The 19,586-nt window shown below is 51.7% G+C and overlaps 1 protein-coding gene across 2 annotated transcripts in view; it reads left to right on the top strand.

Moving 5' to 3' along the window:
* Positions 1-19,586, top strand: part of PRICKLE2 (prickle planar cell polarity protein 2) — a 92,917-nt gene that overhangs the window by 73,102 nt on the left and 229 nt on the right. For both annotated transcript variants that reach the window (XM_088528273.1, XM_088528274.1), the window contains 6 exons: positions 2,660-2,773; positions 4,557-4,694; positions 5,093-5,296; positions 7,083-7,269; positions 9,394-10,266; positions 17,364-19,554. In XM_088528273.1, the coding sequence (XP_088384399.1) occupies positions 2,660-2,773; positions 4,557-4,694; positions 5,093-5,296; positions 7,083-7,269; positions 9,394-10,266; positions 17,364-18,223 (2,376 nt within the window). In that variant the 3' untranslated portion in view covers positions 18,224-19,554. The remainder of the gene's footprint in view (positions 1-2,659; positions 2,774-4,556; positions 4,695-5,092; positions 5,297-7,082; positions 7,270-9,393; positions 10,267-17,363; positions 19,555-19,586) is intronic.

Here is a 19,586-nt window from a genome sequence, read left to right as displayed (position 1 = left end):
TTCAGGAGTCTCTTCCTCAAAACGTGCTGTGCTTGAACCGCTCACCACCACCTCCTCCTTTTGAAGACCGGAATAACACCTTGGGAAGCGCAGCCTCGGTGCCGAGATGGGTATCTGCTCTGCCGCAGAGCATCGCCACAAGGACGAGGGCAGCACGGCTTGGTGGCATCATAAGGAGTCTGTCACCGCTTGGCCTCACGCTGCCTACATCCCTCCTGAGCTTCTGCTGCGCTGATGTGACTGGAGGTGGCAAGTGAAGGGATGACAGGGGACAATCCGGAGTGAAGTCTGGCGCGGCCCCTCGAGTGGCTCGTGTGTGCAATGCTTCTTTGGATGACCACGGTGGACCTGCTGCAGCAGCAGGACGTCAAGCTGCTGCATTGTGTGGCACAAGTATTTAATAACAAAGCAGTTCAGCGTGCTGCACAGTTCAGAAAGGATGTGTTGTCCGGCCTGTTTGGGCAATGGCAGCCCACTGTTTCCTGAAGTGGATGCTGCTCATGGTGAAGAGCCCCTAAGGCAGGTGAAGAGGCTTCCACTGATACCTGAAGGACCTGGGTCAGGCCTGGTGGCAGCAACTGCAGGGCCCACCAGCTGCCAAGGCTTGTGCATGCTCAGAGTGAAATCTGGATGGAAAAGCAGCTTATTTCCATGGAAAATACTGACCTTTTGTTCCAAAGGAAAGTGCAGACTGAGCAGTTTCAGTTTTCCGGCGATTTAACATTTCTGCAGATCTTTCTCCATGAGAAGCTGGATTTCTCTGCATATTCCCCCTTCCCTTTCTTATCTTTCCCTAATGTCGAGCATGGGCTGCTCCTGTTCCTGGGCTGCTCTGGCACTCCAAAGCTCAGCGGCCCCTGGCCAGACCTCTGGCAAGCGACATCTCCATGGGACATGAGCAGCCCTCTCTGCTTTTGTTCGGTGTACGAGGGTCACAAGTGGCACGGACAGGTCAGCAAGTGTCTCCGCTCCAGGCCCTCCACACGGATCGCCTCGCCGAGCTCATGTGGATCCAAAGCAAAGCCAGTCAGGGTGTTGCAGGCAGGGCAGGCAGGTTGGAGCCTGTCGTGTTTGTTTTGTTGTGTTTTCCCAACCGGATCGCCCAGCCCTGCAGAGCTATGTTGCTAGTGTGACGGGAGCTGCTTCACGCAGACCTACGGAGACTAAATGGAAAACTTCCCGGAGGAAGCGGGAAAGGCGCTACGTCCATATCGCGCTGTCGGACCGCCGGGAAGGCAGCTCCCAGCCCCTCCAGGACCTGGGTGGCAGAGAGGAAAGTTTGCATCTCCTCTTCCCTCTTAGGGCTTCCCTCTTGCACCTCACTGCCGCGTGGACCTGCGCAGCCCGATGTGTCTTGGCAGCTCCTCCATAAGAAGTCGCTCCTGGACTCTGCCAGCTTCCAGCACACGGTGGGCACAAGGACTTCGGGGCAAGATCGGAAAGCAGCCAAACCTGAGCGCAGGTGAAATGGAGCGGCCCATCCATGAGGGGAATTCAGCGGAATTTTGGAGAGCTCAGCTACGGACAAGCCATGCAAAGTTGGAGAGTTCACTCACCATCCACATGTTGCAAATAGTCCTTTGCAGTGGGTATATTTGCTGCTGTAGGTAGACTGTCATAGGAATTAAGTGTTTATAGAGCTCTTTGATGTCCTTGGGTGAAGAATGCTCTACAAATGCAAAGTAAGTATTCTCTCGTTCGTAGTTTAGCATAACAAAATACTTAGCAGCCTGCCTTTCTTCTGCAGTTTCCATAGCTGATAGGTCCGTTCAGCTGGGCCTTGGCAAAACAAATTCAGGTGGCATTTGCTCAGCACGTTCCTCAGAGCAGTTCCCTTGCCAGCAGTGCTGCAGAGTAGAAGTCTGTTAAAAATATCCCTTTCCACAAAACCTGGTGGCAGGAAAGCTGGACCTTAGGGTCCATTTCGGAGAGAAATACCGCAGAATGGAGAGGTTGGGAGGAAAATCAATTGCAAGCCCTAAAGGCTCTCAGGTAGCTGCACAGGGGAGCAGCCACCCCCGCTTCCTGCTGCCTTTTCCCACCAAATGTCACAGGGGGTTTCAGAGCTGATCCTCAGGCGGGTGGTAGCATCCCGGAGCTGGTGCCTTTCCCAGCCCTCAAGTGAAAGTCCAGGTGTGGCAGCCGGAGCGGAGACGCGGGGGTGCAGGATGTGCGTCCTCTCTGCGCTGCCACCGCGTCCTCCGGCAGCGGGACATGGGTGCTGCCTTCTAGCTGCACGTTCCTCAGCCTTCCAGCAGATCTCCATGAATTGCTTGGGAGAAATAAATAAAAAATATAGCAAGAAAGAAAAAAACTAGAGGGTTTTAATGGAGGCTGAAGTAGTTGGGAACAGCGAGGCTGCCGGAGCCTTGTAACCCGCTCTGCCGGGGCAGGTGCTGACACATCCTCACCGCCCCGCGGAGCATGAGAACACGGGGGAGGCTGGCGGAGCAGACGGTAACGCGCCGCCGCCGGCACCGCTCTCGGTCACGCTTGCTGGGGGGAAAATATATATATATGTATATTAAAAAATTGACGTGTGATGCACTTTGTTTTTGCGCTTTGAATAACCGGAGGGCCCAGGTCCAAAGGGACTTCTCCCCCTCCTCCGCAGCTGCTCTCCGAGCGCTGCTGCAGTCCCCTCTTCTGCTTTCTCCAGGTGCACCAGTACTACAGCTGCCTCCCCGAGGACAAGGTGCCCTACGTGAACAGCCCCGGCGAGAAGCTGCGCATTAAGCAGCTCCTGCACCAGCTGCCGCCGCACGACAATGAGGTGAGCAGCGCCAGGGGAGGGCACGTGCCCGATCCCGGGATCCCTCTCCGCTCTCCCCGCTTCCCGGGAAGCTTGCAGCTTGCTCACCGTCTAGATGGATGCACTTCCCTACCCATTGGGACTGTTTTCGCGGGTGGTTTAAAGTTAAGTTGCCATTTTCGTTCTTAAAATTACCTTTATTTAGTTTTCTGGGGAAAAAAAAAAAAGTCTTTCTGCACCCTTGGAGGCCAAAGCTGTGTTAAAAGTGTCTCGAGGTGCGGTTGAAATCAGTTGGAGCTCAATTCAGTGCAAGCTGGAAAAGCTTTTCTTCCTTTGCAAGCGCAGGCACAGAGGAGGTGTTTTCCCCTGACTGTGAGTTAGGAGCTGTGAGAGCCTGAAACAGCTGAATTCAAGTCAAAACCAGCCAGAGAAAACAGAAGCGTTATTACATCTTGCAAGGAAAGCTGCCGGGCAGCCAAAAAGGTCCGACCTTTGCTGTCCTCTTCTTGCTGGCGTGAATGTCAGAGCCTGCAGGACTTCCCTATGCGAGCAGCAAATTATTTCCTTGCCGTTTTTTGGGAAGCAGCTTGGGAAAATACATGCTGGTGACTTGTTCTTTGATCTAGGGGAGGTAGCGGCACCCAACCTGCAGCACCTTCCTGGCAGGAGCTGAGAACTCCAGCCTGACAGCTAGAAAGAGCAGGAAAAATACATGGAAAAGCTTTTAGTGCTCTCGCAAGCAGGAGGCCCCATCCTGTGCACTTTTTTTTTTTTTTTTTAGCAAGCTGGCAGGAGGTTTTGGCCCATTGGGAGGGAATTCTGGCTGGGTTTGTCATGCACCTGAGTAATCCTGCTCATTTCCCTGAGCCTGGTCTCCAAACAGTGAGCAGAGGCAGGACTAGGCACTGCTGCAGAATGTGACCTTCCTTGGCTGCTGAGTCGTGTTCCCAAAATGTGGTCAGCCAAGGACTAAATCTGCAAGGTGAGAGTGTCTAGGGAAACCTCATTGTCTTGTAAGGTCTGGGAAAATTGCTGCATTTGTGGTTTATATCCTTTTATTTTCCATTCTTGCTTACTGCCTTCCCACACAGAAATTTAGCCAACATGCAAACTTTACCTTATGACAATAACTGGAACTCCTTCATTTGCACCAGAAAAAGGGGGCTCCTCTCTAGAAAAGACTAAAAAATTATATTGAGGCCGCTGTCAAACTTCTGCTGGAGACTGGGGGAGAAAGCAGGAAAATCAACAGTTATTGCTGAGTCTGGGTGATACACAGGTGCTGAGACATCAGAGTTTCAAGATATCTGCAAGTTTTCCTACAAACCCAGCACCTAGAGGGCAATCTTCTTCCTTCCCTGTGTCTGTCTGTTCCTCTCCAAATTTTGACCAAACCCTTCGATGACTAAAGTCAACACAACTCCATTTTATCTGGCCTAAGCTAAGCCAAACACTGGGTTTGTTTGTAGCCCACTGTGCCTACGTCAGCTTGCCGTTTAATGCCACAGTTCAATAACCGCTTAATGCCATTTAATAAAGACAGTTATATCTTAGAAGAGGGTCCTAGGCATGGTCACATGGTGATTTTCTTTCTTTTTCTTTTTTATTTGTGGATCCTTGAAGTGATTGCTGTTACAGATTGTAGGTACCTGCTGGAATTCCAGCTATGGAGTTGGCTTCATGTGTGAATCAAGTCTTCATTTTCTTAGTGCCCTGGAACAGGTTTGCAGAGCCCATGGGGCTGCAGATCCCTGCCGGGCAATCAATGACACCTGTAATACCATATCTAATGTATGCTTTTTAGGTTCGCTATTGCAACTCCTTGGATGAGGAGGAGAAGAGGGAGCTCAAACTCTTCAGCAATCAAAGGAAGAGGGAAAACTTAGGGAGAGGCAATGTCCGACCCTTCCCCGTAACCATGACCGGAGCCATCTGTGAGCAGGTGAGCAGCAGCTTGTGGTAGAGCGAGTAGGACAGATCTGGAGGGCCTGGGTGAGCAGTGTCCACCCAGCAGCCATGAGTCAGCCAAGGAAGAGCACCCATGGTGTTTGATGACTGAAGTGGGCATTGTAGATGAGTCCAATTCAAGTCTTTGGTCCTCCATCCCATGGCTGCTGTCCTTCAAGTGCAGTGTGTGGAGACAGAAGGTTGACATGCTGACCACACACTGGGTTTCCATGGAGTGAAGAGGCACCAGAAAGCAGGGGGATCTTTCTCAGAGCTGTGAATTAGCCTTGGCCTGATGCTTTTGCACTAGCCAGTGACAGAAGCCGTGGCACATGGGCTCTCATAGACATGGTCTCCCCGGGCTCACATAAAACACGGTGTTTCTTCTGACAGTGCGGGGGCCAGATCAACGGCGGGGACATGGCCGTCTTCGCCTCGCGAGCGGGACATGGCGTTTGCTGGCACCCCCCTTGCTTCATCTGCAGCGTCTGCAACGAGCTGCTCGTCGACCTGATCTACTTCTACCAGGACGGGAAGATCTACTGCGGGAGGCACCACGCCGAATGCCTCAAGCCCCGGTGTGCGGCGTGCGATGAGGTAAGAGTGGGCCAAGTTCCTGCCCCTCTTCTAGGCTTGAGTTTAAGCTCTGCCACGGCAGATCAGTCCAGTGGGGTCAATTTAGCGAGTTTCTGAGGTGAGAGGGGCTTTTGTTAAGCAACTGACTCATAAGGAAGAAGGAAAGCACCAGGCCAGGCAATGATTTGAGCCTGGGAGCTGGACTTTCGCTGTAGACAGAGGACCTTGCTCTTTGTGAGCTGGACAGAAGTGGCATATCCTGCTTCTGTATGTTAAAGTTAGCATTAGTAATGCACATCCTCTGGCTCACAGTGTGGACACAACAGGGATGCTTCCCCCTAGGTTTGTCCCAGCTCGCGTAGCACCCAGCATGGTGACACTGGGTGCATTAGCACAGTCTCCACATGGAGATGTGTGGGGAGAGCATGGGAAATCTGGTGATTTGGGTTGGTTTAGGGCTCCTGCCAAGTTTTCCTTGAGTTTCAAGTTTGCATCTGGGGGAGTTACTCTGGGATTTTTAGCTGAAATCTGACTAGAGTTACTATAAGATCAGCCCTGGATTCACACAGGGAGCCCGGGAGATCTTTCCATAAGAATTTCCTGTACCAACACACCCATGCCATGTCATTTTAGCCCATTTCTACCTGGCGTTGTTTCCTTTTCCCAGAAGACAACTCTGGATAGGATGAGTGCTGGGTTTCTTGCAAGCAGATAGTGCTTGAGGATCCACCAAGGCTTCAGTAGAGGAGATTAGAGGGATGCAGGGAGCCAAACAAATGGAATACAAAGCACATACAGAAACCCATGCAGAGCTGACCCTGAGCGTTTCTCAAGTGTCAATCTCACTTTTTAAAAGGCTGGCAAAGGAAATTGTTCTGGCTTTTAAACTTATGAAAACCATAGTGTGGAAAACCATATGTACTATAAAATACCAAGTCCCATCCATGCAAGCATATAATAGTAAAAATCCAAGGCTGTGTGCACATCAAATATAAAGAACATTGACGTATGTATCCAATTAAATTTGTAATGTTACCAGTAAGAAAAACAACTCCTAACCATTCAACTGCCCCTATTTCCTGATGGTTTAGGCTGGGTAATTTTTCTTCATGTACTTTTTAATCCTTGCAAATTCTCATACAAATCTTTCCTTCGACTTCTCTAACACTCTGTTTGCATCAAGAAATCCAGTAGTAGCTGCAAGGAGGGGTGACTCGGGCTGTTTCAGGTGGCTTTTGCACTAGTCCTTGGCTCTCTGCTGTGCCCCTGTTTCCCCATTGCTTTAATGACTGTCACCACCGTTATAAAACAGCGCACAGCTGGAGATGGGGAAGGGCCATGTTCAGTGTCACCTCTCCCTTCCCCAGAGCTGCCGTTTTTTGCTGTTTTTCCATCTTTTGTGCGCAGCTTCCCTGTCTCAGCACTGGGTAGAGGTGTAATAAATGGCTGTTCTGTTGTTTGAGAGTCCACCGGATCAATAAGTTGTTTATGAGGGTGTTTATTACTGCCATCGATCCCTCCTGCTGCTGTTCTCCTGAGCACCCACCCTCAGGCCACGTTCCTGGGAGATGTTCCTTAGCTCCCTATCTTCACTAACACGGTCCTAAGGCGCTTGCATTTTAATGCCAGGCTCCTCTGGGGATGGTTTCCTTGGGAAATGTCTGGGGGCAAAGCCAAACCAAGCGAGATTCCCAGCAGGTTGGGCGCAAAATGCCGGGATTTGGTTTGCAGCTCAGTGGTGTCCACGGCCCGGTACCCTCACTGGCTGCATTTGCACTCCCTGTTTCTTTCCTCCCCTTTCCCGCAGATCATTTTTGCTGACGAGTGCACCGAGGCCGAAGGCAGACACTGGCACATGAAGCACTTCTGCTGTTTCGAATGCGAGACGGTGCTGGGGGGCCAGCGGTACATCATGAAGGACGGCCGGCCGTACTGCTGCAGCTGCTTCGAGTCCCTCTACGCCGAGTACTGCGACACGTGCGCGCAGCACATCGGTACGGCACCGCCGCGGGGACAGCGCGGGGACGCCCGAGGGACGTCCCCACGTCGTGGTGCAGACAGAGCAGCGTTCACAGCGGAGGGGAGCAGCGCCCGGCCCGTTCCTGGCAGCGGGAGCTGTTTCATTAAGTCTCTGGCAGCAGCGCCGGAGCCGCTGGGACTCCAGGCACAGCCGGCCCCGTCTCCCGTTGGGAAATCTCCGGGGCCCGGCGCCTGCTCCGCTGCTCCGTGCGCGGAGAGGAGGCCTCACGTGCTGCAGAGCCTGGCTCCCCCGGGAGGCTGTGGCGGTCACGGTTTGCTCAAACCCCTGCTTTTTCCAGGGATGAAAAGCAAGGGCAGATTTTATCCCCTTTTTTGTGGTGGAAGAGGGATTTCTTGAAACAGGGTGGAATATAAGAGAGCAACCTCAGGAACTATTAAGACTAGGGAAAGCTTTCTCAATCCTGCATTTCTCTGCCTAATTTAATGTGCTTTTTTTTTTTTTTTTAAATAGCATTTTCCTTTAAACAGCCCGGCTCTTTTAATTTCAGAGTCTTACCAGCCAAGCTTGCTGAAGGATTGCATGGCTTAATGAGCTACTAGACAGAAAAGATGTTTGTTCATTAGAAATCATTATTGTTTCTCTTTGCCTTTTTTTAATTAAGCCACAGATAGATGTTCTCAGACAAAAAGAAATAATGCATTGAGGTCGAGCTGCGGTTCCAGGACAAGGATATTCAGTGTTTTAAAATGGGTTTTCTGCTAGAAACTAGCTATTTTTTTTCCCTATGCACCGGTTCATTGTACCACATTGCAATGAGATTCCTCTTGCAGTGGTTAAGGAGGACTTTGAAGCAGCCTCCCTGCGCTCTGCAATCCCTCTGCCACTTTACTGAGTGCATTTGCAGGTTCCTTTGGTCTGTCCATCTAGACGAGCTGCCACGTTTGCACGAGACCCGAGCAATTTGCAGGCTGACGGGAGAGGAAAATGAAAAGGTTTTTACCAGATGGCAAGGGGGACATCGCGGGGCTCCAACAAAGCGCTCGGAGGCCGCGTTCGCTCGGCCCTGCTGCACCTTCATCCCCAGAGCCGCAAGGAGCAGCAGCTGCCCCATCTGTCACCCTTTGTGTCCTGTTCCTGGCCCTCAGCTCGGGCTGGTAACAACCAGGCACACAGTAAAAGATTTATCTTTACAAAAGGCGAGAAATAATTAAGCCTGGCTACCCTGTGTGTGCAACGAGCTCCTTGTAGCTGCACAGAGTCAGCTCACATGTAGTTGAGCTGGTGCAGACACCTCAGAGGTGTCATTTTGGTGTAAACCTGCTCATTTGGAGCAACGAGGGACAACAAACTGTGAGCAGTGACCACGGTGGGTTACCCCAAACAGCCGCAGGTGCCTCGGGCTTTGAATCAGAGCTGGGTTGTGCTCTAGGGTTGCTGGGCGAGGAAGACGTGGATGCTTTTCCCATGGGTGACTTCAGGTGATGGAACAGGGAGCTGATTGAATCCCACCCACTGTCTGCCAGCATAGCACTTCGCTGCTCTTATAAAAGCATTTCGCTCGTTATAAGGGGAAGGAGAAGAGAAAAAAAAAACAATTAAGCTAAAGCAAATCTAGGTTGGAATAAAACGCCCCATTAATACAGTGTTAGTTTGCGAATCCCCTGGCGGCAGCAATCCCGGGGGCTGCAGCACGAGGTGTGTGATCCTGCCCTGCTACGCGGCTCTGAGGGTGCGCAGATTCCCCCGCACGGTTTGGTTGCAGAGTTTGTTGCTGTTGTTTTTAAGATAATCAGCACGTTATTGCTTTGACTTGAAGACCCTTATGGAGAACTTCTTGCATTCCTCTGCTTTATGATCAGAAATATCCCTATTTAATATGAAGTAGCTTGAGGCTGCTGCCTTTTCCAGTATGGAGCAAGTCCTTGGCAAAAGCCGAGAACCTGAAAAGAATTAGGAAGGGTCTTAGTTTCAGTCGCTGGAGAAACCCAGCTAGCCCAAGGTGTGTTTTGCTCATGTGGAATGGCTGCTCAAGACGAGGGTTAAGTGATGGGCCCAGAAAGCTTCAGGCAGAGAGCGCTCGACTTCCAGGACGTGGCTTGATTCTGACGCTCTCTGTGTGTTTCTCGCCCTGCTCAAGGCATCGACCAAGGCCAGATGACGTACGACGGGCAGCACTGGCACGCCACCGAGACCTGCTTCTGCTGCGCTCAGTGCAAGAAGTCCCTGCTGGGCCGCCCGTTCCTCCCCAAGCAAGGGCAGATCTTCTGCTCGCGCGCGTGCAGCGTCGGCGACGACCCCAACGGCTCCGACTCGTCGGACTCGGCCTTCCAGAACGCCCGTGCCAAGGAGTCCCGCCGCAGCGCCAAGATCGGCAAGAACAAGGGCGGCAAGGGCGAGGAGAGCGTGCTGAACGCGTGCGGCCAGCTCCAGGTGACCTCCAACCGCCTCTCCGCGGATGTGGACCCGCTCTCGCTGCAGATGGACCTGCTGAGCCTCTCCAGCCAGACGCCCAGCCTCAACAGGGAGCACCTGTGGAGGAGCAGGGAGGAGCTCTACCATTACGGGAATAAAATGGAGCAGAGTCAGTCCCAAAGCCCTCTGCAGCTTCTCGGTCAATGCAATATAAGGACCTCGTACAGCCCCAGCCAGGTGCCAGCCTCCCAGCCAGACTTATGGGCTAAACATTTCAGCAATCCCAAGAGAAGTTCCTCGCTGGCGATGAAGGGGCACAGCAGCAGCTTCATCCAGGACTGCAGAGAGGACTACTATTCAGGAAGGCTCCGCTCACAGGAGAGCTACAGCGATATGTCCAACCAGAGCTTCCCCGAGACCAGGGGCAGCATGAAAGTCCCCAAGTACGAAGAGGAGGAGGAGGAGGAAGGCGGGATGCCCACACAGCAGTGTCGGACCCGGCATCCCATCAACGCACTTAAGTTCACGGAGGACCTGACACCCACGGAGCAGACTCCGCGGGGCTCCATGGAGTCCCTGGCACTTTCCAATGCCACCGGTAGGTCCCCACGGCACGGGCAGATGGGACAGGGGAAACGGACTGGCCCAGGAGCACGTTGGGGTGATGATCAAAGGTTTGGGCTGCCAATTGCCCTTATTGCATGTCAAAACATCCCCAGGACATGTGGTCAGGAGAAGGAGCAGCCTCCCGAGTGGAGGGAGCTTGCCAAGCCAAAGGGACACGTGGTGGTGACAAGGGAAGGGACACGTTTGCATATGTTCCACGCCACTGCATGGGACAGGGCCATGTGTGCATGACTGGTGATGCCCTTGTCTTGCCATCCAGGCTAAACATAACCCAAACATTTCCTCCCTCCATCAGGGATCTCCCAGGTTTCTCCAGGCACCTGAGGGTGAGGCTGGAGGGTTGCTCCTGCTCTCTGGTGCTCCCTGCACACTCGGAGCCTTAAGAAAACATATTTGGTAATGCGAAAAACCTCTTTTACACATTTAAAAGAAAGAAAAAAACCAAGACTGCTCCCTTGGGCTGCGTTAAGCCCTTTGCAGGCGCAGCCTCCCCGTGGAGGCTGAGCGCGTGGTGCCTGCCGGGACCCCCGTGCTCTGCCTGGCTTTTCCTTGCTCGACCCTTCTGCGTAGTGCAAAACAAATGTTTCCAAACTCTTTAATCCTCCCCTTTGCAAGGAGGGGAAGAAGCAAGGCCATCTGCTAAAGCAGAGACAGATCCAGCGCTCAGCATCTAAAGAGCTGTTGCGAGCTGCCACGGAGGGCTAAAAATATTTCTAAATGCTTTGAAGCTGGCCCAGTTAACCCCTTCTGCGTGTTGTGCAGTCATCAAGCATGTTACTAGTTAAGCCAGATTCCTTCCCTTTAAACACAGCTCTTATTCTCACTTCTCATCAGGGGCAGGGAAAAAAAATGGGCAAGACACTTTTCTTGTCCAGCTGAGCCCTTTTCCCACGAATGCCTCCTAATGAAATGCTCTGTGGCCATCTCACCCCAAATGTGTTTGGGTTTCGTGGTTGCAGGAGTGTGTGCATTAAGAGTAGGATATCCAGTGGGTATCAGGCTTGGTTGGGTGCAGAGCCCCACACAACCGTGTTTTTCTGGAGCTTGCAGTAGTTTATGTCATTGGATGACTGTGCTTCTCTGGCACAACTAACACCTTTTGCTCCAGAGTGCCTTACAAAAAACTTCTTGGAAAACAAAATCCCAGATGTGATGTGGCTCCCCTGGCGCTTTCCCACTGGAGCCAAGTGTTGTGTGGCTGCAGGCATGTCCTGCACCCACCGCTGCAAACGTGCGTCTGTCTTTCCCACTTGCATCCCATTGCAAGCAGCCCGGAGGGTGTCCTGCACCTCCAAGCCCCCCACCAGGGTTTGAGACCATCTACACATCCCTACGTGGGAAAAAGCGTGAGACAAGGAGCTAACGGGATGGAGGGGTAGTTGCTCAAGCAGCTTAAGTATCCGTAGGAGAAGGAGAGACCTGACGTGGAGAGGGAGGAATTGCTCTAGGAAGGGACCTTCTCGGAAGCAAAGCCGCAGGTTTCCAAGGCAGCTTGCGCTGTTGAAACCCCAGTTGTGCAAACCCCCCGGAGTGCAGCCGGCCTTGAGCAACACCCAGCTCACAGGAGCAAGACGTGGGTATGGAGGTGGCTGTTCCCTACGTTGGAGATTAAGTGTAACAAGATACAGGGACACAGGTCATGGGACAAGGAGTTTAGCAACTCATATTTGGGTGAAAACTCATTCTGTCCTTCATTTTAGAAGTCCCTTTTTCAAAATGCAGAGGAGGAGATCCAGCAAAGGTACCCGGCTTCCCTACATGGCTAAAATACGAATTTCCCTGCAGACAGTCTCAGCATTAATGACTCGGTTCTTTGCTGCTGTTTTGGAGAAGTTGCTCAGCATGATGAGGCTTGTAATGAATTTAAGCAGCACCTCTGAAGGGTGAGGTGATAACATTTTTATTAATGCCTCAGATGTAATAATTTTCCTTGCTTTGGAAGCTGTCTCTGCTCCAGCTCTGGGACTCCGCGCTGTGATAATAACAGGCAGCTCCTCCAGCATCACAGATGAAGGGAGGGAATTATTAACCCCTTTAATAGCATCTGAGGATGGAGGGATTTGGTGACCTGCCCGTGATGATTTTACTTCTTTTTTCCTTTTGGAACCCAGGCAGGTTGTTAAATGGCAGCATTAGCTACGGGGTGAATTTGGTGGCGGGGTGTTGGCACAGGGACATGGCGATGCAGCACCCGGGCGCTTTGCTCTCCATCCTTCCTTGCTCCCACAGCGGCCAGGCCTGGACATAGCAAGCTCCGTGGCAAATACTTTGCAAATGAAAACCAGGCTGTGGTGCCCCTTGCTCCAGAAGGCCCGTTTCCACATGCTGAGCTCCCATAAATAACGCCGGGGAAGGGGAGCACAGAGGCTGCTCCAGGAAATTCACTCGGTGACTTCCACCCAGTGTGTCCTTTGCAAGAAACTCCAGGCTCTCGGCCATGCCAAAAAAAAAAACAAAAACCCCTTTGAGTTAATAACTCTGCGCAGTCGCTCCACCTCCTAAAATGAAATAATCAACACTGGATCCCTCTGATATTTTTATGGCATCGCTGAAAACGTTGTTTTTATAGGAAGCCGAAGGGCAAACAGTCCCCAACCTGCAGAGCACATGTTAAGAGCTGACTGATTCTTCCCCGGCAGCAGATTTCACAGTGATGTTTCTATTACAACTTAACCGATAATTAGCAGGGGATGTCAGTAAAAGCAGGTAACAACTGGGCGTGTAGTCCCTGTCCTCTGCAGGGAAGGCTGCCTCCCTTGACCAAATGTTGTCCCTTTTTTTTCTCATGGGAAGGAGTATGATCCTCCCAGGGGTTAGTCACTTCCCAGGGGATGCTCAGTCGGATACAGGCTGTCCCCAAGGCGTTGGGATCCCCAGAGTGGTGCAGGTCTACGGGGTGCTCACATCATCCTCTGCAAAGGACAGGCAAATGCTCTGTGTTCTTGGCAGCCGACTTAGAACGCACAAGCTGGTTGCTGCTGATTCCAAGTAGCCTTTTCCACAGATGCCAGCTGGTCTAATAGCCCACTTAAGGAAGTACCTGCAGGCTAAATTTTATTCTCCCATAACAGTCTGTGCTGTTTGCAGAGAGCAAGACTGTTTTGGAGGTAAGCTCATACTGAATGGCAAGAGAGGCATATGCAAAAGAAGAAATAGATTTTAAGTATTCCTTGAGAAAGTTTAGTTGGTAAAGGATAACAGCAGCGCTTCGTATCATCTCCCCTTCATGTGTTGTAGGTATAAATCCAGGGAAAAGAGCTGTTAAACTGGTGCAGCTGCAGTGTGGAATGCAATTGTGCGTGTATGGCGCAAGCTTTTCTCATCGTCTCTATTGTAAAATGCCCAAAGGCCCCAACTAGCTTGTTTTTCCAGGGCTAAACAACCATGATACATCCAGAAAAAAGGAGAGAGAGAAAATGTATGAATGCACACGTCATCTTTGATCCTCGCACGATTGATTTGCAGAAAGGGACTTAACAACCTAACTGCTTATTTGTCTCCACTCCCCTTTTCTTCTTCAGAGGTTGAAAACTGTAAAATGACTAAAACAACCAAACTGATTCTCTTTGGTTTTGTAGTACAGAGGGAGGACTCCAGCTGAGGGAGCTGGAGACGAGCAGACTTGGGAGACCTTATTGCTCTCCACAGCTACCTGAAAGGAGGTAGTCCTGAGGCAGGGGTCGATCTCTTCTCCAAAATAACTACTGATAGGACAAGAGGAAATGGCCTCCAATTGCACCAGGGGAGGTTCAGGTTAGCCATCAGGAAGAATTTCTACATGGAAAGAGTGGTGAATCCTTGGAACAGACAAGTGGTGGAGTCACCATCTCTGGAAGTGCTCAAAAAACGTGTAGATGAGGCACACGGGGACAAGGTTTAGCCAGCACGGTGGGGACGGGTTTATGGTTAGACTTGATCATCTTGAAGGTCTCTTCCAACCACAATGATTCTATGACCTCGATCTGGTATGGCAGCTTTAAAATGTGCGATGACCTTCCCAGCATTGGTGGTGGAGGGTGGCAGCCCCAGGCTGCACCCATCTCCTTGATGTAGGGTGTGACGAGTGGCCAGGTGCTCAGCTCCACCTCTGCTATGTTGAGAGCCTCCTATTGCAATCCAGGGTGGCTGTTTGCGTGTCTTTATTTCCAACCCTGGGCTCTCTGCACTCTTCCCAAGCTGATACTCGACCAGCCTTCTCTTCTCTAAGCTGAATTCTCCTTGCGGCAATTTGGAGGACCTGGAGGATAACGTGTTCCCCTCCTCTGTGCAAGCATTTCCTTGCATTTGAAAGCTGTTATTACATCCCCTTGAGCCTCCGTTTCGCTAGACTAAACAACCCCTCTTTCAAACTTTGCTCGTAAGTCATGTTTTGTAGATCGCATTTTTTAGACAAGTTGTTACTGCTGTCCCCTGCACTGGCTGCAGGCTGGAGCGCTCCTGGAGCTGGGGCTTCCCAGGGAGCACAAGGAGCATTTCCCATGCTCCACAAGATCCTCCTGGCCTTCAGCAGGGAGGAGGCATCCCCGGCTCCTGGTGCATATTTGCAGCTCCCTCGGGAGCAACTCGCCCCAGTGAGACGGTGGAGCTGATGCTTAGAGCAGCTCTCCAGCACGGCTTGGAAGTCACCTCCTTGGCCTGGAGCCTGGTGCCCTGCGTGTCTGCAGGGATGCTCTGGCATCCTTAGGGCAGATAAAACCAAATTGGGGTCTCCAAAGAAAGCCAGTTTTGTAGGACAGGAGCAAAAGGAGCTTCTTCTTTCCACTGAGGTTCCCCTCGTTCCCTCCTGTGGTGCCAGCGCTCCTTCTACTTCACTTCAAACCCAGTGGGAAAACTCAACCTTGGCGAGTAGCATGAAATCCTGGGTGCTTTGTAAATGGATTTAGTTTAGACTCGGCAAAGCTCCTCACAGAGCTGGAGCTTCCCCCGGCTCCACGTGGGCCGCAGGGGGCTGAGCTTTCCCCCAGGGCAGCTCATGGGTGCACATGGGAGATGTGCTCGCGGCTGCGCTTGGGCTGCAAGCAATGTTTTCCCCCGGCGATTCCAGATCTTAAAAATGCATGTGCTTAATTATAACCAGGCTGTCTGGATGCTCTGCCGGGAACCCCCACAATCTCCTGGCCATCAGAACGCTACAGGCAGCAGCTTCGGCGGGGTGAAAGGTTTGCCAGGATGGTGCCCACCCAAAGAGCAGCTGCAGGAGAGAAGAGAGTCCTTTCCAAAACAAAATGCATCTTTTCCTCCTTTTTTTTTTTTTTTTTTTTTTTTTACCCAGCCTTTCTCTTCTCCTAGGGTTTTAGGTCACATAACTTTTCTTCACAGTCATAAAGTCAAGAAACATCTTGACTAAAGCAGCAAGTTCCCAGTATAGACTTTGCCTCTGGCAGCTGGGACACAGGAAATAAAGCCAAATGGTGGAAGAGCCAGGATAAAACATCCACCGTGGGTTATGCTGAGGTGCCAGAGCCCTTCCTGCTGCTACAGAGCGTAGGGTCAGGTAGGGACGGGCGCTCCTGGAAAATTTTACCTGTTTTTGCAGCATCTGTTGATCATTTCAAGGCCAATCCCAAGCAAACCTGACGCAGGCAGAGCAGACCCTGCTCTTGTTAATGTTTGGCAGGCAGCAGCTAGTGCCCAAGGAGCTGAGCTCTTGATGAAACGTAAGCAGCCTTTATTAAGGAGGGGAGAAAAAAAAGAAAAAAAAAAGGAGCAGTTTATTTTTGAGTTGTGGGCTGGGTTGTTGTTTTTCTTAATTAATTTACCAAATCGTGAATTCTCGGTGATTGCACAAGGGGGTATGTGTCATGGTGAGTGTCACGGGGTCAGGTCTGAGCCGGGCGAGCGGCGAGGAGGCGCGTGCCGAAGCTAACGCCGCCTTTCCTGGCCTTTCCTTCGGAAGGGCTCGCGAAATGCACCCTCCCAGGCTCCTAACACAGGCACTTGCTGCTGCCAATTGTCAAGCCTATGTGGAGAGGGTCGAAAAATAGCCAGGAAGCAGCTGGAAAGCTGAGGGCCTCGCTCGTGGGAGGATGCTGTGCTGGCTCCGCGCGTCCCTGCTGTCCCCACGAAGGCTTTCCCAGCTCATGGAAAGCACCTTGTGGGAGATCAGGGGCTGGCAAGTGTGTGGGGAGCCCCAGCGGATGCTTTCCCAGGCAGGAATGTTCATGGGGACTCCGTGGAAAGCTGGAGCTGTCCCTCCTGGCTCCTCTCCACATCCGGCTCCCTGGATATCTGCAGCGAGCTGCTCTCGACCTGACCTTCCAGCTTTGTTTTCTACCTACAGGCAGCTCCAGTGGGTGGTCTGTGGCTTTGCTGAGTTTTTTGCTCCTTATAAACTTCAAGCATCAAGATACAGTGCAAGCAGTGAGATAGACAGTGCGAGCAGGGATATATGGTGCAGGCAGTGAGATATACGGTGCCTGGGGACAGGCGCCCTCCTCTTGCAGGCAGGAACCGTAGCAGGACAGTTTGGTGGCAGGGGACAAGCCCATGTCCACATGCACCCATCTTCACCTGACTGAGCATCACCTATGTGCACGTGGTCCTCTCACATGCGCTTGGGGCCTGGGGAAGAGTCTGGATTAGTTGGTGGCCCTGTTTTTGGCTCTGCTTTTTGTTAACTCCTCCCGAAGGCGTCATCCCTGTGCAAGGTGTGGGTGCTGGATCATGGCACCCTAGTTATTTCAGTGCGCAGGAGACCTCAGGTTACCTCCGACGCATGAATTTGTTGTAGGGTATCACTAGTTATTCCTGTCAAGTTGCAGACAGTGTGGACATATGGAGAAAGAAGTCATGAAAAGCATCTACTGTTCCTTGGAGTCCAACTGAAAACACCTTAAATTGGTGTGATTTCCCCAAAGGGGGAACCGGCTGCTTTCTAAAAAAAAGAAAATCAGCCTCTCGGGTGACTCTTTAGGAGGGCATCTGAAAAACAAGGTGTTTTTAAAGCAGAAATCCACAGTTTCAGACCAGCAGCAATCCACAGTTTCAGACCAAAACCAGGTCCTCTTGCTGCATCTGTGCTGGTAGAAAACTTGTTAACTCTCTTTCCTTTCCTCCTTTCCCTGCAAGGGCTCTCTGCAGATGGCGGGGCCAAGCGCCAGGAGCATCTCTCCCGGTTCTCCATGCCGGACCTGAGCAAAGACTCCGGCATGAACGTCTCGGAGAAGCTGAGCACCATGGGCACGCTGAACTCCTCGGTGCAGTTCCGCAGCGCCGAGTCCGTGCGCAGCCTCTTGTCCGTGCAGCAGTACCCGGACGTGGAGCCCAACCTGCGCAACCTGGCGAGCCCCCGGAGCTACCGCGAGCGGCCGCCGCACGGGCGCATGCACCGCAGCTTCGACTACGGCAGCGCGGGGCCCGCGGGCCCGCTGGCCGCGCCGGAGCCCGCCCGGCACGCGCCGCTGAGCGAGCGCACGCGCCGCCGGACTAGCGCGCGCGACGACGAGCGCCACTACCGCCCGCACCGCCCGCGGCGCTCGCGCCGCTCCCGCTCGGATAACGCGCTGCACCTGGCCAGCGAGCAGTGCTGCCGCCTCAAGGAGCGGCCCTCGCTGCGCGCCCGCGAGGACTACGACCAGCTGGCGCGGGGCCGCCCGGCCCGCGAGCGCGCGGCCCACAGGGACCCCTACGGCCAGTGCCCGCGGACCGTGTCGGATCTCGCCCTGCAGAACCACCTGGGCGAGCGGTGGGGGCCCTACTTCGCCGAGTACGACTGGTGCTCCACGTGCTCCTCCTCCTCCGAGTCCGACAACGAAGGCTATTTCCTCGGCGAGCCCATCCCGCAGCCCGCCCGGCTCCGGTACGTGACCAGCGAAGAGCTGCTGCACAAATACGGCTCCTACAGCGTGCCCAAGTCCTCCACCTTGGGCGGCCGCGGACAGTTGCACAGCCGGAAAAGGCAAAAGAGCAAAAACTGCATCATATCCTAAGGGCATCCTTGCTGGGCACCTTCAGAGAATGTAAATTAAACTCACAAACTTGCACTGTTTTAGAACATGTAAGCGCTTTTGTTGTAACAAAAAGACCTGAAGATTCAGGATTTGTAAGAAGGTTGTAGACTCGCTTCTATAAGTAGTCATAATCGTGGGCACGGTGAATATATTTTGCACATCTTAACTTTTGAGGAAAAAAAACAGTTCACTTTAGCCTCTAATATTTACCTAGTAGTTTTTCCTCTCTCTCCTGATTAGTGCCACCCTTTAAAGTTTCAGTTACCACCGTTTACTGTAACCACCAGTTTACTAGTAGCTTTTGCTTTCCACCACGCTTTTGTTTTTCATTGCCTGTTTCGGTAAGTAATTTGTCTCTCAGACAGTGTGGGAGTCTAAGTTATTTCCATGATTGTTGTAAATGCAATGTAAATGAGAGTTTGGAGAAAATATTTTTGTATTTTGTAATATCAGAGGAATTTCTATATCTTAGGAATCACTGGGAAAACGCATGCACATTCATAACTGTTTTCAGCCAGAGCTAAGCAAATGATACTTTGGAATCTCCTTTTCATTTCATCATCAGATTTCTGAGGTATATTGATGAATTTTTGAGTTATTTGTTTGAGGTTTGGCTTTTTTTTTTTTTAGTTTGTTTTGTTTCCTGGTAAATGAAGAGAACATTTTCTGATTCATTAAATCTTGAAGAGGCCTTGGTGGCATTTTGAAGTCTGCTCACACCTGTGATTTTCAGGTACTCTTTATCATTCAAAAACAGGAATCCTGACAGTTGCAAAAGTGACTTTTTCTTTCTTTCTTTCTTTTTTTTTTGGTTAAACAGAAAAGACCAGAACTACCAAATGTCTGCAAAGTTGTAAATGACCAAAGCTGGAGAAGGAATTTTACATCTCTGTAGAGAACGCTGAAGTTACTAAACGTCGAACTATTATTTGGAGTAAATAAAAGTGTAATGGTGCAATTGTGTGATGTCAGCATGACGTTGTTTTGAGTATAGACTTGTCTTATGGTGCTCTAGTTTCCTGGGTTATGTTAACTGCTGTTCATTACCAAGTGGAAGTTTCAATATTGCCTACTACCTAACGCGCTAGGAGAACGACTGCAAACGCCTCCCTGGGCTCTGCTCCTGCCTCTGGAAGAGGCGCCTCTTCCCAGAGCGGGATCGAGCCCCGATCCTGGAGCTAGAACAAAACCAACAGAAGCATCGACATGGTCGAGTGTTATATAAATAGGGCTCAACTGTAATTGTATTATGGTGGATGTGAGTTTTTTCTCTGTATGCTTTTAAACCGTGGAGGCACTGCCCTCGAGGGGTGTCCCGTGGGGTGCCCGAGGACCCGGGCCC

The sequence above is a fragment of the Tinamus guttatus genome, unplaced genomic scaffold (assembly GCF_059628265.1).
Source record: "Tinamus guttatus ecotype Peru unplaced genomic scaffold, ASM5962826v1 Tinamus_guttatus_pri_ptg000307l, whole genome shotgun sequence".
NCBI classification, from domain to species: Eukaryota; Metazoa; Chordata; class Aves; order Tinamiformes; family Tinamidae; genus Tinamus; species Tinamus guttatus.
This window is presented reverse-complemented; position numbering and strand designations above follow the sequence as displayed.